The sequence below is a fragment of the Miniopterus schreibersii genome, assembly GCF_964146895.1.
Source record: "Miniopterus schreibersii genome assembly, chromosome: 16".
NCBI classification, from domain to species: Eukaryota; Metazoa; Chordata; class Mammalia; order Chiroptera; family Miniopteridae; genus Miniopterus; species Miniopterus schreibersii.
The window spans coordinates 28,183,799-28,199,557 of NC_138116.1; the positions used below are offsets into that span (position 1 = coordinate 28,183,799).

The 15,759-nt window shown below is 36.8% G+C and overlaps 2 protein-coding genes across 5 annotated transcripts in view; one reads left to right on the forward strand and one right to left on the reverse strand.

Moving 5' to 3' along the window:
* NF1 (neurofibromin 1) overlaps nucleotides 1-15,759 on the reverse strand; it is a 191,453-nt gene that overhangs the window by 30,293 nt on the left and 145,401 nt on the right. For all 4 annotated transcript variants that reach the window (XM_081161369.1, XM_081161370.1, XM_081161368.1 and 1 more), the window contains 4 exons: nucleotides 7,572-8,004; nucleotides 6,582-6,922; nucleotides 3,378-3,580; nucleotides 46-239 (listed from right to left, as the gene is read on the reverse strand). In XM_081161369.1, the coding sequence (XP_081017495.1) occupies nucleotides 46-239; nucleotides 3,378-3,580; nucleotides 6,582-6,922; nucleotides 7,572-8,004 (1,171 nt within the window). The remainder of the gene's footprint in view (nucleotides 1-45; nucleotides 240-3,377; nucleotides 3,581-6,581; nucleotides 6,923-7,571; nucleotides 8,005-15,759) is intronic.
* EVI2A (ecotropic viral integration site 2A) lies at nucleotides 11,049-14,682 on the forward strand. The gene is made up of 2 exons (XM_081162525.1): nucleotides 11,049-11,139; nucleotides 13,368-14,682. Exon 2 carries the CDS (start codon nucleotides 13,383-13,385, stop codon nucleotides 14,136-14,138), a length of 756 nt encoding a protein of 251 aa, XP_081018651.1. The 5' UTR covers nucleotides 11,049-11,139; nucleotides 13,368-13,382; the 3' UTR covers nucleotides 14,139-14,682.

A 15,759-nucleotide genomic window follows, 5' to 3' on the forward strand; every position in this document is an offset into this window, starting at 1 on the left:
CTGCACAAAGGAGGTACTAGGTAAATATTTAAGCAAATTCAATACCTGCCCAAGGCTCCCCCATATTTTTGCTTGGATGGACGGGTACATCTGTTTCTCATTTATGGTCATTGTTATCAGCTTATCAAGAATAGCAGTAACTCGCTGTCGTTTGGCATCATCATTGTGCTTACAAAAACGAACTAGATTTGAGAGCCATGGAGTCATGTATTCCAAACAAAGGTGTTTCAATTCAATACCTGGCAGGGGGAATATGCAATAAGCATAGATGGTCAATGAAAAGTACATCAACAATTATTTTAAATTATTTCAAATTATTTTAAAATAAAGGATGGGGAGGGCTGGTAAAAGGTAAAGACCTTACCCAGAATTAGGCCTGAAGAAAACAGATTTGGCAATATGTTACTGAAGACAGAGGTGAAGAAAAAGAACAAGCCTTGAACAAAATAATTTTAAAAGCCAGTAAGCCTATTTTGAGAAGTTTTATCTCACTTTTCCCCTTTTAATCATTTCTCTTCTAGTTAAAAATAAAAACTTATTAAGTTTTGTTCTAATTGTAAAGGAATATGTAGTAATCATATAAAGTTTGGTAAAAGGAAAGCATCACCAAAAAAATGAAACCAGTATTAATATATTGGTGTATCACCTCAACTTTCCTCAGGCTTTCAAATCTATGTTGAGATAATGTACATTATATATACAACTCCTCCACAAGAATTAGGATTATACTATATATGCAGTATGTTCTGAATATTTTTTTCACTAAACATACTGAGATTAAAACTTCTCTAGTCCTGGCTGGTGTGGTTCAGAGAGTCAGCCCAAAACAGAGGGTCTTGGGTTTGATTCCCAGTCAAGGGTACATCCCTGGGTTGCAGGTTCAATCCCTGTGCATGCAGGAGGCAACCAACTGATATCTTTCTCTTTCTTTCTCTCTCTCCCCGCAAAATCCCTGAAAAAAATATCCTCAGGTGAGGATTAACCAAAAAAACCCCAAAACAAAAAACCCCCACAAAACCCTCCAAAAACATCATGAAAAGATATAAAAATAATATAAAAATTCCTTTATATACTTCACCTAGAATCCCCCAAATAGTTTTTTATTGTCATAAATACACACAACATAAAATTTACCATTTTTAAGTGTACAGTTCAGGGGCATTAAGTACATTCACACTGTTGTGCACCCATCACCACCACCCATCTCCAGAACTTTTTCATCTTCTCAAACTGAAATTCTGTACTAAAAACATTTTTTATAGCTTCATATTATTCCATTACCTGGAGATACAACAATTTAATCAGTTCTTTATTATTTGATTTTTAAAGTGTTCTAATTTTTTGCTATTATAAATAATGTATGAATTCCAAAGTAGGCAAAATAAACCTATGGCAATAAAGGTCATAATACTGGTTACTCTTGGTGAGGGGATGGTGCTGAGAGGAGCCTTCTGGATGCTGTAAATGTTCTGTATCTTGATTTGGGAGATGGTTTTGTGATGTCTTCACAAGTAAAAACTCATCAAGCTGTTCACTTAAGATCTGAACACTTGACTGATAAGATATACCTCATTTGAAAAAAATCTAAATAAAAATAATGCTATGATAAACACTGAACATTAATTTCTTAGGATAAATTCTAAAAAGCACAATTATGAGGCTTAGAGGATCTTAAGGCTCTTGATATGTGTGTCCAAACTGCTTTCTAGAAAAATTGCCCCTGTTCACAACTCCACAGATCATCAGCACTGATGTTTTCAAAAAACTCTTTGCCGATTTGATAGTTGGAAGTTATCTTACTATTTTTTTCAGTTTACATTTCTTTGATTTTATTTGGGAACGTAATATATATTTTTAGCATGATTGCATGTTACTGTTGATCCATTTTTCTTATTAATCTATGAGAACTCTTCATGATTAAAGATAGTAATCTTTTCTCATATTTGCTGCAAGTATATTTCCTAGTTTTTAAATTTGTCTTTTACTTTTATTTTTGAAGTAGAGGTGTTTTCAAGTTTTATGTAGTAAAACTTGTTCACTGTTTCCATCTATCACTTTTTTGTTTCATCCATCCTTACCCGGAAAGCAATGAAATATTCTTCCTCCTCTTCTTCTACTGGTTCCAGTTTTTGTGTTCAATTCTTATGTATAGTTAGAACACATTTTGTTGTCTTGTGGTTTGTGGTGAAGATGAAGACCCAACTTAATTAATTTCCCAACCTCATTTCTTAAATGGTTTCATCATTCCCCCATTAGACTGTGATGCTTCTTTATCAGTCTGCTTCTCTCAAACGGATCTGCTTGCTGATTCCTGAATACCTGTCTTTAATTATTGTGCGCTTATAATGTGTTCAGGTGTCTGTAATAGCAAGTCTCCCTTGGCTTTCTTTCCTTTCAATATTTTCTGAGCTATTTTTGTACTTTCAAGTGAAATTTATAATCATTTAAAATTCTACGTTATTCCTAATCCTCAAATCTCATAGAATTTTAACTGGATTGCATTGAATTTGTAATAATCTGGGAAGAATGATCCATTCAGGAATACAGTGTGCTTGTTCACTCAAATCTCTGTATGTACTAATATTTCTCAATAAAGCTTTATACTTTTCTTGTGTTGTTAGTCTTACACATTTTCTTTTGGGGGTTATATTCCTATATTCATTATTATAAAAAAATATAGTGACCTGATCTTGATGAACTGTCAAAGCTTTCAATTGTCTAACATAGAAAAATCAAGCAATCTTTTTGAATGCAGAAAAACAGGTTTTACATATTATGGAGAAAGGGGGGAAAAATGTCAGGAAGTAAGCTGTGAGAAGAGCAGCATTTATACTACAATAGGGTATGAAGATGGACAGATATAAAGAGCAGATGTTAAAATTGTGAGACTTATTAAAGCCAAGTCAGGAGCTGACCCTGGACCCTGTATTATGTGCCACTGCACTCTCCAGGAACTGTACGTGAATAATAAATCACAATTGAAAGTCAATCTGAAGAAAAGAGAAAATATTTTCCTAAATCAAGCAGACAATGTGGATACTTTACTCATGGAATAATCTGCTGAGAAATGTGGAAGCTAATTAAACTGAGACATGGTGAGAAAAATACTTTGTGAGAGGTCCAGAGACGTTAAGGTATCAAACCCTTGCCACTTTGTTTTCATGGCCAGAATTTTAATGGATTTCTCAATGTGGAATGGCAGAAAGTTCCTTCAGATTTCCTTCAGTTACAGAGTACCACAGATGAAAAATAAAGGAGGAAATAAGTAAAAATATAATCAATTAGAGATTTCACTGGTAAATTATGAAATGAAAGAGTTTTCTTTGAATTTTTGTAGAATCATTGTTAATGTATTTAAGAAAATTATCACTACTTACTAGATTTGCTAAATCCAGAAATACACTCTTCCAAAAATTCTAAGGTGAGGTGTGGCTCATTGGCTGCCAATGTCTTACTAATGGAGACAATAAAGAGGGTATTGTTGGCAGGGATACATAAACCTGATGTCTCTAGTAACTGACCCTCGATTTTTAAGTTAAAGGTACAAGTTAAGGCACACAGCAGATTATAGGCAGCTGACCTAGGAGAAAACACAAATGAAGTTATTTTAAAACTTTTTTTTTTTTATAATTCCAATTTTTTTTCATAACATACAACTTATGGCTCCATTACAAAGCATAATCAACTATTTTTAAATTTTATGATCAATTAGAGTTGTTATGATTCTATGGTAAAACCAAAATACCCCTTGGTCACTTAGGCATTTTTTAAAAGGGAGAGTCTTGACATAACTGGAAGAGCACTCTGAGGTTCCTAAGAAAGGTGAATAAAAGACATCTCACTGGGACATAAAATATGAGTGATTTATGGTCCTAAGGTGGATCGACAGAAAGAGTAAGATGTATTTCATATTCAGTGAAGCTGAAACTCAAATTGTGGTCCCTCCTCCCACTAGATCCAATTATAATGGGATCATAAGAAGAGAAATGAGGTGGCCCCTCATCATTCTAAAATGTTAAAATCTTTAATCAGCATCTACTGAATTTCCTACAATTTATATTAAAACTGGTGGTCAAAAAATATATATATATTTAAAATATATCTTTATTGATTTCAGAGAGAGGAAAGGAGAGGGAGAGAAAGAGATAGAAACATCAATGATGAGAGAGTCACTGATCGAGCCCGCAACCCGGGCATGTGCTCTGACCAGGGATTGAACCCCTATCGCCTGGATCCCAGGTTGAAGCTCAACCGCCGAGCCATGCCTGGCTGGGCGGTCAAAATATTTTTATGTATAATTAAGGTCCCCTCTATTTTCCCTTCCATGAATTCCTTCCACATAACCACTAAAAACAAAAACAAAAAAAACCTAATATACATATATCCAGATTTCATTAGAATCATAAATTCCCTTATAAATGTCTGAAAATATATTTGAACAATTTAGGAGATAGCTCAAAAAACTCAGATTCCATTTTTAAACTTAAAATTTTCTCCCCTATACAGCAAAAGAAATGGTTTGCTCGGTAAATTTCAGGTTTTCCTTACCTCTGAACTTTCATCATGCTAATTTATTTATTTTAAATTTAATTTTACTTTTTCCATCACCATTTATTCCCTCTATGCCCTCTTCCTCCTCCCCCTCTCCCACCAAAGTCGCCACTGTTGTCCATGCTAATATATTTATGCAATAGACACATAGGGAGGAAAAAGTTGCCAAAGTTTAAGTCTGCCAGAAGGCGTTTTCTCTGGCATGGCATGCTTCAGAAAAAAGCAGAAACTGTCAGCTTATTTTATTTCATAGAAGAAAACAGATTTGTCAAGCTAATAATTTGCAGAAGATAGTTAGCATTCTTGGATGAGGAACTCTGAATTAGAAATTAAAGGCAGCCCAGCCGGGCATGGCTCAGCGGTTGAGCGTCGACCTGGGATCCAGGCGATTGGGGTTCGATTCCCGGTCAAGGCATATGCCCGGGTTGCGGGCTGCAGCCGATCAATGACTCTCTCCATCATTGATGTTTCTCTCTCTCTCTCCCCCTCTCCTTCCTTCTCTCTGAAATCAATAAAGATATATTTAAAAGAAAAAAGAAAAAAAAGAAATTAAAGGCATACATATAGCTCCATTTTCCTAAAATGAGAATATAAAGGTTATTTATCTCTTACTATCTCCTAGGAATTCTGAGTTAGAGTGTTTTGACACTGACTACTCTGTATATTTCAACAGCTATAAGGAACTGGGGTCCTGGCCCTAGCCAGGTAATTCAGTTGGTTAGAGCGTTCTCTCAGTAAGCCAAGGTTGCAGGTTTGATCCCCGCTCAGGGCCCATACAAGGATCAACCAATGAATGCATAAATAAGTGGAACAACAAATCGATGTTTCTCTCTCTCTCAAAAAAAACCAAACCACACTGGGGTCCCTCAACTTGGGGCAGGTGTCAGACTCCTCTGAGATAATAAAAGCAAAGAATACACAAAATTGTGTGTATAATTTCTGAGAGTTCATGGGCCCCATGAGACCCATCCAAGTAAAGAAATCTTGACATATTTTTTTTTTTTCCTTTTAAATAAGGGAGCTCTGGAATCCTAAAAGGTCCACTTATAAAACCTGGCTATATTATATCCTAGGGAAGATTTTATGAAGCTAAAGAATTTATATCTGTAAAAATCTTGACAGTCTTGAGGTACCTGGGATAAAAAAAAGTTATCCTAACATGAAATGGAGAGGGGAAAAAGAGGGAAGGAGTACAAAGAGACACAGGGTGGGGCTGGGGGGGTAGTTGGGAGGAAAAAATACTCACTTAGCACAAACTATTTGCTAGGGGCTATACTATACTACGTCACATACTATTTATTAAACATCTGTAAATATACAAGGATGACATTGTTACCTTTATTTTAAAGATGAGGAAGCTTGACCTCAGAGAACTTTAGTACTTTGCCTAAAGTCATACATAATGGATCTAGATTGAAATCAAATCTACTGACTCCACAGACCATGTTCTTTCCTGATTTGTGTTCAGATTATTAAGCCTAAACAGAACCAATTATCTCTTCTCAGATGACATCTATATCTATCTTAAGATCTCTTCCACGAATTTTGTTAAAGTCACACTGATGGAAAGTATGTAATAATGTTATTGTTTGAGTTACTGAACATTAAGACCTCCTTTGTAAAACAATGATAATCTAATTTAACTGTGAGGAAGCTTAATAGTAATATACTTTTGAACACGAGAAAACTTAATTAGAAGACTAAGAGAAGGGGAAACTTAATTTAGGAGTAGACTTAATAAAAAACTTATTTCGGGGAAAAAAAACCAAAACTGCTATGTTGTCTGTTTCAGATGAAAGTTTCCTGGACAAAGAACATATTCTGGTTTAGTGTGAATCACCCTATTCTGAATTCCACAGTTCATGTGAATATGCCACAACTTGATGAGGTCATGCTGGCTAACCAACATAGCATGCCTTCCAATTTACAGTATTAGGGTAGAGGCTGCTTTAAAGGCTTATCAAGTGGTCTCATTTTAAAAGCAACAAACCCCGAATAAAGTTGGAAGTGAATTTTTTAAAAAAACCTACCGTAAACTGGGGTCTGAACTGCCTAAATTAAGTAATGCAATATTGAGCAGCGTCCCAGGGACATCTTTCGGCCGAATCTTGGTGTGCTGGGGGATGGAATCGGGCTGCGACAGCTCCCAGCGCGTCCGGATGTGGATGATAGACTGGACAATGGCATCACACTCCTGGTGCATGAAGGTGAGCGGTGTGCCCTGGTTTGCAATAGTTAAGGTGAACTGGTTCTCATCCACTAGGCAGATTTCTTCAATTTCCGAAGCATAATAGATATCATTGAGGAAGACTGACTGCCCCAGGACTTTTGTTCGCTCTGCTGAAGTTACCTGAACAGCAGTAGAGCCAACCTGGAAAGTGGTGGTGAGAGGATGGCGTGAAGAATTAAATTCCATTGTGTTGAGTTGTAAGAGGCCCCAAACCAACCAACCAACCAACCAACCAACCAACCAACCAACCAACCAACCATCCAACCAACCATCCAACCAACCAACCAACCAAAATACTATGCTCGCCATTTACAGAAGAGTTACCACCATTATATATTCAAATGGGTTCAAGAATTATTGTAATAAATGCTCTCGAAGAGATGGAAAACATCAGAAAAAAATTAATTTTGTTTTTAAAAAAGGTCAAGAACAATTGTATGGACAATTACTGATTTTATCCTGAAGGTTCATGTTCCTCATTCTGCAAAAAGCATGTAATAATCAGAATTCTCATTAGATAATTTCCACTTTCCACACATCCCTGCCATCTGAGTGGTAGAGCAAACTGCCTTCTCTACAACACTCTCCTGCCTCAAACCCAACCTGGAGTATCACTACGTGCACACACCTCGCATCACCCACAGGACCTCCATGAGATAGATAGCTTAGTTTCTCTCCCTCTGGACTGACTCTGCATCTGATCCAGTACCACAGGGACACTTAGAAAGGCCAGCATACCTAGTCTGGTTAGTCATGAAAGGCAACGAACCGAATACAGAGTGAAACTTACTTTGATAGAAACCTTGGTGTCTTTGTGAGCGAGCCTGAGAGCATTGTGGAACACCTTTAGGTCCTCTTCTAAAGCCAAGGTGGCAGCGGGCAGCTTCTGTTGTTCATGCTCTATGTGCTCAGCCAGTTTCCCAGGACAGTCTATGAAAATGAGCCTTTTGCTGCCTTTGAGGCCAGTCAGCAGCCGCTCGTGATACTTGGTGTACTCCCTGACCCAGGAGTTACAGTTATAGATATAAACTGCAGACACATTGTCATAAGCAAAGCCAGGAAAAACAACAAACCACTTAGAGAGAAAGTCCGTTTTAAAGCGGTTGCTAGGCCCAGTATGAGTAAGGTCCACTACAATTTCATATGGCTTTGCATAATATGGCTTTAAAGTCAGCAAGACATGGTATATTAGCAAATCACCGTTGATTTGACCAGTTTTGAACCTAAGGAAGATGAAAAAAAAGGACACAGATTGTTAACAGAGTTCTAAATAGATATATAGATGCTACAAATCTATTTTATTACTTTATTTTCTGATTAACTTTCTAGAGAAAACAATAATACAAAACAATTATACAAAGTCCAGATCCTTTTGCTTTTTAATCCTTACACAAGGATATGTTTTTACTGATTTTTGGGGGGGAGGGGAGTTAGAGGGGGGAAGAAACTTTGATGTGAGAGAGAAGCATCTCCTGGTTGCCTCCTGTATGTGCCTTGACCAGGGATCAAACTCGCAACCTAGATACACAGGATGATGCTCCAACCAACTAAGCCACCTGGCCAGGGCTGGATCCTTTTTTAAATCAGTTGTTCTTTAGACAATGAGAAGTAAGGCTGAAGTAAAACAGTTCCATTGTTTTAATAAGCCAGCCAATTCAAAAACTGAGCAATGACAATAACAAGAAACCTGTCCATCACAGTCAATCGAGGCGGAAGGCAGTATACATTGGTTAGTTGCCTCCAGGCCCACCAAACTTCCCAGGTGAACAGAATGGTTCAGTAATGATCATATGACTCAAATTAGGACAACCAGAGCCAAAGAGGTCCAATTCAGAGATTGTAGTTTAAACTGCTGGGAATTGAGACTTATAAACAAGGGGACACCGAGCCCTGGGAGTTGTTAGTTCATATCTTGAGATATAAAGGAATGCGTGCCTAAAAACGGAAGATATGGAGCAGAGAAATAAAGTAACTCAATTTCATTGGAGCCCTAGATAAAGCCTCTCCTGGGATTAAATTTCTCCCTGGACTATTCAGTTGTATGAGCCAGTAAGTTCCATTTTTTTAATAAGCCAGCCATATTAGGTCATGTGTTGCTTATACTAAAAATAGTGCTAAACAATGTGAACAGCCAAAGTTAGGACCAACAGAAAGCCCTGAAGAACACAGTACTAAAATTTCAGTCAAGACCACCTCTATGAACTTTGGCCCAAAGTTCTATACTTGATGACCCTGGTAGTACTACTGCAAACCAGGCTAAGATAAATATCCTCACCTCAGAGTTTTTAATCTTGTTGGGAGGAAATAAGATAAAAATATGACATGTTCAATGATTTTAAAATAAAAGAAAAATATTTCAAGATCAAAGAAAAGATATGAGATAGTATGTAACCACTTATGAAAGAACTGCAGAGAAAAATACTGCAATTAAGTTCAGAGGAGGGAGACATCAACACAAACTGGGTAGTCAGTGACAGCTACTTAGAAGACACACTAGCTGATGTGGATAGGAGGAATTTCGAACTCAACAAGAGGGACTGGCAGGAGAGAGTCCCTCATGGAGAGCGGAAAAGAGGAAAAGAAATAGGTAACTAGGAGTATGAGGCCACTGTCAGCTAGTTTAGCTTGAACGGAGGATTCACATAGAAAAGTTCTAAGAGATAAGGCTGGAAAAATACATAACAACTAAATTGTGAAGGGACCAAAACTGTTCAACTAAGGAGCTCAGGTTTTCTCCTAGGAGCTCAGTATTCTTCAGAGTGTGTTCTGTGTCACACCAGCATGAGAATCAGCTGTGGTCCTTGATAAAAATGCAGTTTCCTGGTCCCAGTCCAGACCTACTAGTACATATAAATCTATGCTGTGGGGCCAGGCAGTTTTCATTGTTTTTAAACAACCCTCCCATCTGATAACTATGTGCATGAACATTTCTAAATCATTGCTATAGGTGTTAAGGAGTAATTCAACTTTTTTTTTTTTTTTAAAGAAAGGGGTGATATGATCAAAGGAAGTAATATATACAAGATATATAAAGGAGGCAGGGCTAGTAAAAAAGATATTGCAGTAGTCTAGGCATGGCCTAATAAGGATCTAAAACACAGCCATACACCACTTAAAGACATAAGAATACATTCTGAGAAATTCAGTTAGGCAATTTTGTCGTTGTGCAAATGTCAGAGTGCACTTACACAAACCTGATGGTACAGCCTAATATTGTAATTGTATGAGCTGTATTTTTATATGACTGGCAGTGCTTTAGGTCTGTTTACACCAGCATCCCCACAAACACGTGAGTAATGTGTTGTGCTGTTATGTTACCATGGCTACTAGGCAATAGAAATCTATCAGCTCCATTATGTAATCTTATGGGACCACCACTGTATAAGCGGGTCAGTCCTTCTGTGGCTCAAGACTGTACTACAGTGATAGTAAAAAAGAAACTGATCCAAGAACATAAAGAAAGGATTAACTTTATCCTAAACCTGATCAGGGCTATAAGAAAGGAATTAAAAGGACTTGCAGTAGAACAAACCTCTGAGATTACAAAGAATGTTGCTATCACAAACAAAAAGAGATCATGAGGGGCAGCCACTGACGGGAGAAAAATGAGGTCCATTTTATATACACCAAATACGAGGTGATGAAAGGACATTTGAAGGGGGAGAGGGAAGGGGGAAAGGGGAGGGGGAGGAAAAGAGGGGGAGGGAGAGAGGGGGAGGGGAGATTGCTTCTCTCTCTGGGTGTGTGCACACACTAAACCACACAAAAGCTCTTTCCTACGTACTTAAATCGCTGCAGTTCCACAATTTGAGATGTGGCTTATGTATATCACTGTTTCTATTATCTGACCAATACCCCACGTCTCCAAACTCATGTTATCAAATAAGTCTTTGGCATACAAATAAAATTTTTAGAGATGATTTTCATACTGCAGGGAAAATGCCATTTCATTTTCTTTTGAAGGATACTAATATATCATCCGAAAGCATACAGCAGGCATATATAATGAGCATAAGGTCAAAAAACATTAAGAGGAAAATCCTCCCTGCCTTGGAGGCGGGGATTTGCTCCACAAAGCCTCCTGTCACACCAGTGGCCAACTAGACAAGTTGGAGATTCTGGGTTGTTTTTTTTTTCCTGTGACATGTGCTTTAGTTGCAGTGAAAAGGAAATGTGTCATCTGTGGTTTGGTTTGAAAAGTGGAAAGCTAGCTGTACATGTCCTTTTCTGCTCCAGATTTACTTTAACGTTCATATTTCTCCAAGTCTGTTCTACTTGGAAGCTGTGCTTAAAGACAAGAAAAGAAGTGGCTTATTAAAATAAGGTTATAATCAGGTTTTGACCAACCATTTTGTAAGGTAGGTAATATATGTGGCTTTTCTTATGCCTTTTACTTATAACTTTGTACAGATTAGTGTTTGAGAAAGTGCTTCAAATAGTATCTAAGAATCTTACTAACAAAGTAGAATCATAAGTGATGGAAAATGTATGCTTTTTTTTCTGTCTTATTTGGAAAAATTTAAGTTAGAAATGGGAAAGATTTACTATCAACAGAGTTTTAAATTAGGATTAAGAAGGATCTAAGTTTCAACTCTACAGCAAACTGGAAAGTTTGGTTATGAAAAAAAAGTTTAAAAAATAAATTTATTATTATTTAATGCTTAGGCATACATTTTATTGAAAATGATTATATATTGAAACAGAACAAAATTTGATAACATAACCTGGCCTCCATGGCATAAATTAGGGATGTAGAGACAGTCCTCTATTCTCAGGACTTTGTAAGGGTAGGAGAAAGTCTCATTTTGTTAACAGTTTGTTTATTTGGGGATGACAATACATCTGGCTGAAGACAATCAACAGCGGGCCTATTATCTATCCCATGGTAAGTACTGTTAAATGTGTACGAACACTATGATGCATACTACATTGTTAATGGACTAATGTGACAACAATAACCCACTTTAAATTATTTTAGCATCTATGCAGAAGGCCGGTCTAGCATAAAAGGATGGAAATTACTTACTAACCCAATTTAAAGTATTTCTCTTTGTGAAAGAATCATAAAGTAGGCAAAGATTTATGTCATTCAACTTAAAAATGAAAGCTGCACACGATTATGTAGAAGTCCATATACCATATCTTTCACTGTCTATTAAAGGTCATAATCCAAAAAGTAACCTTAATTCCTGAACACATAATAAAGGATTTTTCCTCCCTACTATTAGTAGGAGATATAATTTCAGAGGTTAATTTCCAGTTAGCATCATTTATTATATGCTACTTCTTATAAACCATTTCTTATAAAACCTTGAGACTCATAAAAACATGACTAGCAGTAGCATTTCTGTTGCTTGGGAAATGAAGAATTGCAGGTCCCTCCTAGACCTGAGGAATCCAAGCTGCATTAAAAAAGGAAAATAATCTAGTTCTTTCTTCTAGTTCCCTCAAATGAATGCTAACAATAAAACAGTCTTTTAAAAGTAGCTCCAACAAACTAGAATATTATTATAAAACAGAGAGCTCAATAGCGGTGCTAAATCTTCCTGGTTAACAGTCCCTGAACAGATGTGCCAGTGCTATTTAAGTCTTCAATCCTATGGTGAACAGACTCGTCCCCTTCCTGTACTGGCTTCCAAGGAGCTCAGAGTCGAAGCTGAAATCCAGCTTTTTCCTTTATATGCTGAGATGCTCACCATCTGCCTTGACTTCCCACTTCAGTCTAAAACCCCATGATCCCAATGCTCTATTTCTTTCTATTTTATTGTATTTTTAAAAAATTATGGCAAAATATTCATAGAAAAAAATGCTAGGCATAAATGATATTTAAGAAGTCAATAACTTTTGTTGAACTTTTGAGATTACTGAGAAGAACTCTGCCTCTTTTTCTTTGTAATGCCAGATTTTTATGGTTAAGAAAACTGGCATGTCTTTCGCCTCTACTTTCAGAAAGCCAGTCAGTGAGGGGATATAGAGGAGAAAAGAGAGAACCACTACTATAAAATTGCTTTCACAAATACTGGGGACATATTTCTAACTACTAGCTTTATTCTAAGCTTCAAGATAAATACTCAAGAAGGGAAAAAAGATCACCCTGAATTCCTATTTGAAGTCCATTTTCTTTTGGTTGCTACCACACTTCCCCTTTCCTGACCAGACCAAAAAAAAAAAAGCTACTTGCATTTTATTTTTATACATGAAAAAAAATGCTCAAGGCCACATTTCTCCTTTACTATAAAGACTGATGACACATTTGTTAGAAGGTGGGGAGTTTCTGCAAAAAAGGATCCCTAAATGGGGGTAGGGAAGAATCAAAAGAGTAAAGCAGAAGTATTGACTCAAAGCTGAAGTCTACATAAAACCATGGCATTCATTTAAATGAATAACAGAAATTAAATTGTCTCTTTAGATGCAGCCTAATAGAAAAAAAATCGGTTGAGAAGGAATTCAAACGGGATGGCAAAAGTTAGGCATGAGCTTGCAGCTTACTTGTAACATATCAGCTGTCTATCTTTTAACTAAAATTACCAAACCAAGAAACCATTATTCTTTCACAAATTCTCAAACTGTATTTCTGTCCCAACAGATTACCCGCATACTCATGGACATGAAACACACAGGACGTTACCTGCACCTTGCCTTTCTGATGACAACAGTTTTCCCTTTGTCTCCTGGAAAAAAAGCAAACTCTACCCAACTGTGGGCTAGCAATACTACTGTCTGGGATCCAGATATTCACAATAAGACAGGCAGAAACCAAAATGAAAACAGTAACACAAATTCTGTAACTCCTAAAGTAGATAAAAAAAGTAATTCTACAAACATGCCTGAAATAGCAACATCATCTCATGTGGTATCTTTCACTCCTACATCTGAGCTGGAGCTTTATACACCTTCTGTTGCGAGGAACAGTTCCCCAACATCACAGAGCACCAAAAATACAAGCAAAGGTCACAGTGAAATTTTCAAAAAAGATGTCTGTGAGGAAAACAACAACAAAATGGCTATGCTAGTTTGCTTAATTATAATTGCAGTGCTTTTTCTTATCTGTACCCTTCTACTTCTATCAACGGTGATTCTGGCAAACAAGGTCTCATCTCTCAGACGATCAAAACAAGCAGGCAAGCGTCAGCCTAGAAGCAATGGCGATTTTCTGGCAAGCAGTGGTCTATGGCCTGCTGAATCAGACACTTGGAAAAGAGCAAAACAGCTCACAGGGCCCAACCTAATGATGCAATCTGCTGGAGTGCTCACAGCTACAAGGGAAAAAAAAGATGAAGAAGGAACTGAAAAACTCACTAACAGATGCTTTAGTGAAGATAAATGCAAAGCAGCAATGGGAAACTTTAAGAAGTAAAAACGAAGTCAGTTTGATATTTAATGCCAATATGTTGTTCTGATGGTCTAAAATTTGACATTGCAGGCCTTGCAATTTAGAATAAAGCAGGGGAGAAGGGGAGAAGTATGCCTGCTTACTTATTGTGCACTTCTGTTTTGACACTGAATTTTTAAAAAGCAAATAATAAAACCACCAAACACTTAGGGAAGTTTTTAAAGACAAGTTGAAAGAACTAACAGAGGTATAAATGGACAATTAAATATTTCTTGTTCAGCAACAGCAGCTAGATGATCTTTGTCTGAATATAAGTAAACTTTGAAGAGTTTTAGTGTGTCCTTAGAGGCAAGTATATGCTTCAACATCTAACAGAAGTCAAATCCCTAACGCATCGAGTTGAAATGGTGCCTTGTTTGCGGAATGTGACAAAATCCACACCAACTCTTAATCAACACAGCTAATTTTATGCTAGATGTTTTCAACTTTACACATGACACACATGAGAAAGTTTTTCTACTATAAATATTTAATTAAAACTTTTAATTTTGTATAATAAATTAAGACTTGTTAGAATAAAACTATGTATATTTGCATTCACTTTATTATCTGAGAGAACACATATAAAGATCAATAAGAAATAAAGCACAGCCCGGCCGGGCGTGGCTCAGCAGTTGAGTGTCGATCTGGGATCCAGGCAATCGGGGTTCGATTCCCGGTCAGGGCACATGCCCGGGTTGCGGGCTTGATTAATGACTCTCTCATCATTGATGTTTCTATCTCTCTCTCTCTCCCTCTCCTGCCCTCTCTCTGAAATCAATAAAGATATATTAAAAAAAAAAAAGAAATAAAGCACAACTGTAACACATGAGATTATAGCCACAACAGAAGACTACATGTAAATGTAAAGCATATCTTACTGTTTAAGTGCAACATAACCTTTATTCTATAAATGTTGCTTTTTGGATTATTTATAGCAAATATCCAAAAGCTGATTAATTTTTGAACTTCAAAGATGACAAGTGGCCTAATAAGTGACCAATTTCATTTTTTTACTATCAATGGGATAGGAGCAAAGGAAAGGGGTGTGTGTGTGTGGGTGTGTGTGTGTGTGTGTGTGTGTGTTCTAATTTGGAAAACAGGATACTTCAGGTAAATATTGAACCTTTTAACAAACTGGATTCAAGTAAAATAATGACTTACATTTAAGTCAAGACTTCCATCTTCAATGAAATATATTACAAAAATTGGTTTGAGAGACTTTTCAACTATTTACTGAAATCGACACAGGGCATCCTAATTAAACCCCAGGCCACGTTTTAAAAAATCACATTCCTTATTGAACACTTATTTTGGGTAGTACGCTAGCCATTTAAGAAAATATTTCATATATTTTTTCCAACTATGAGCACAATCTTACTCTCTCTTTTAGGTTAATGATTCTCATCCTAGTTGTGTACCAGAATCACTTGAAAAGTTTTTAACACTCGCCAATGCCTTATTCCCACCCTCTCCTTCTGATTAAATTGGAATGGGGTGAACTCCAGGTATTGGTAATTTCTGTATAACTCCCTAGGTGATACTGCTCCTGGTCAAATTTATTTCTTACAAGTTCCATGGCGCCAAAGATCTACGTTACATCTTA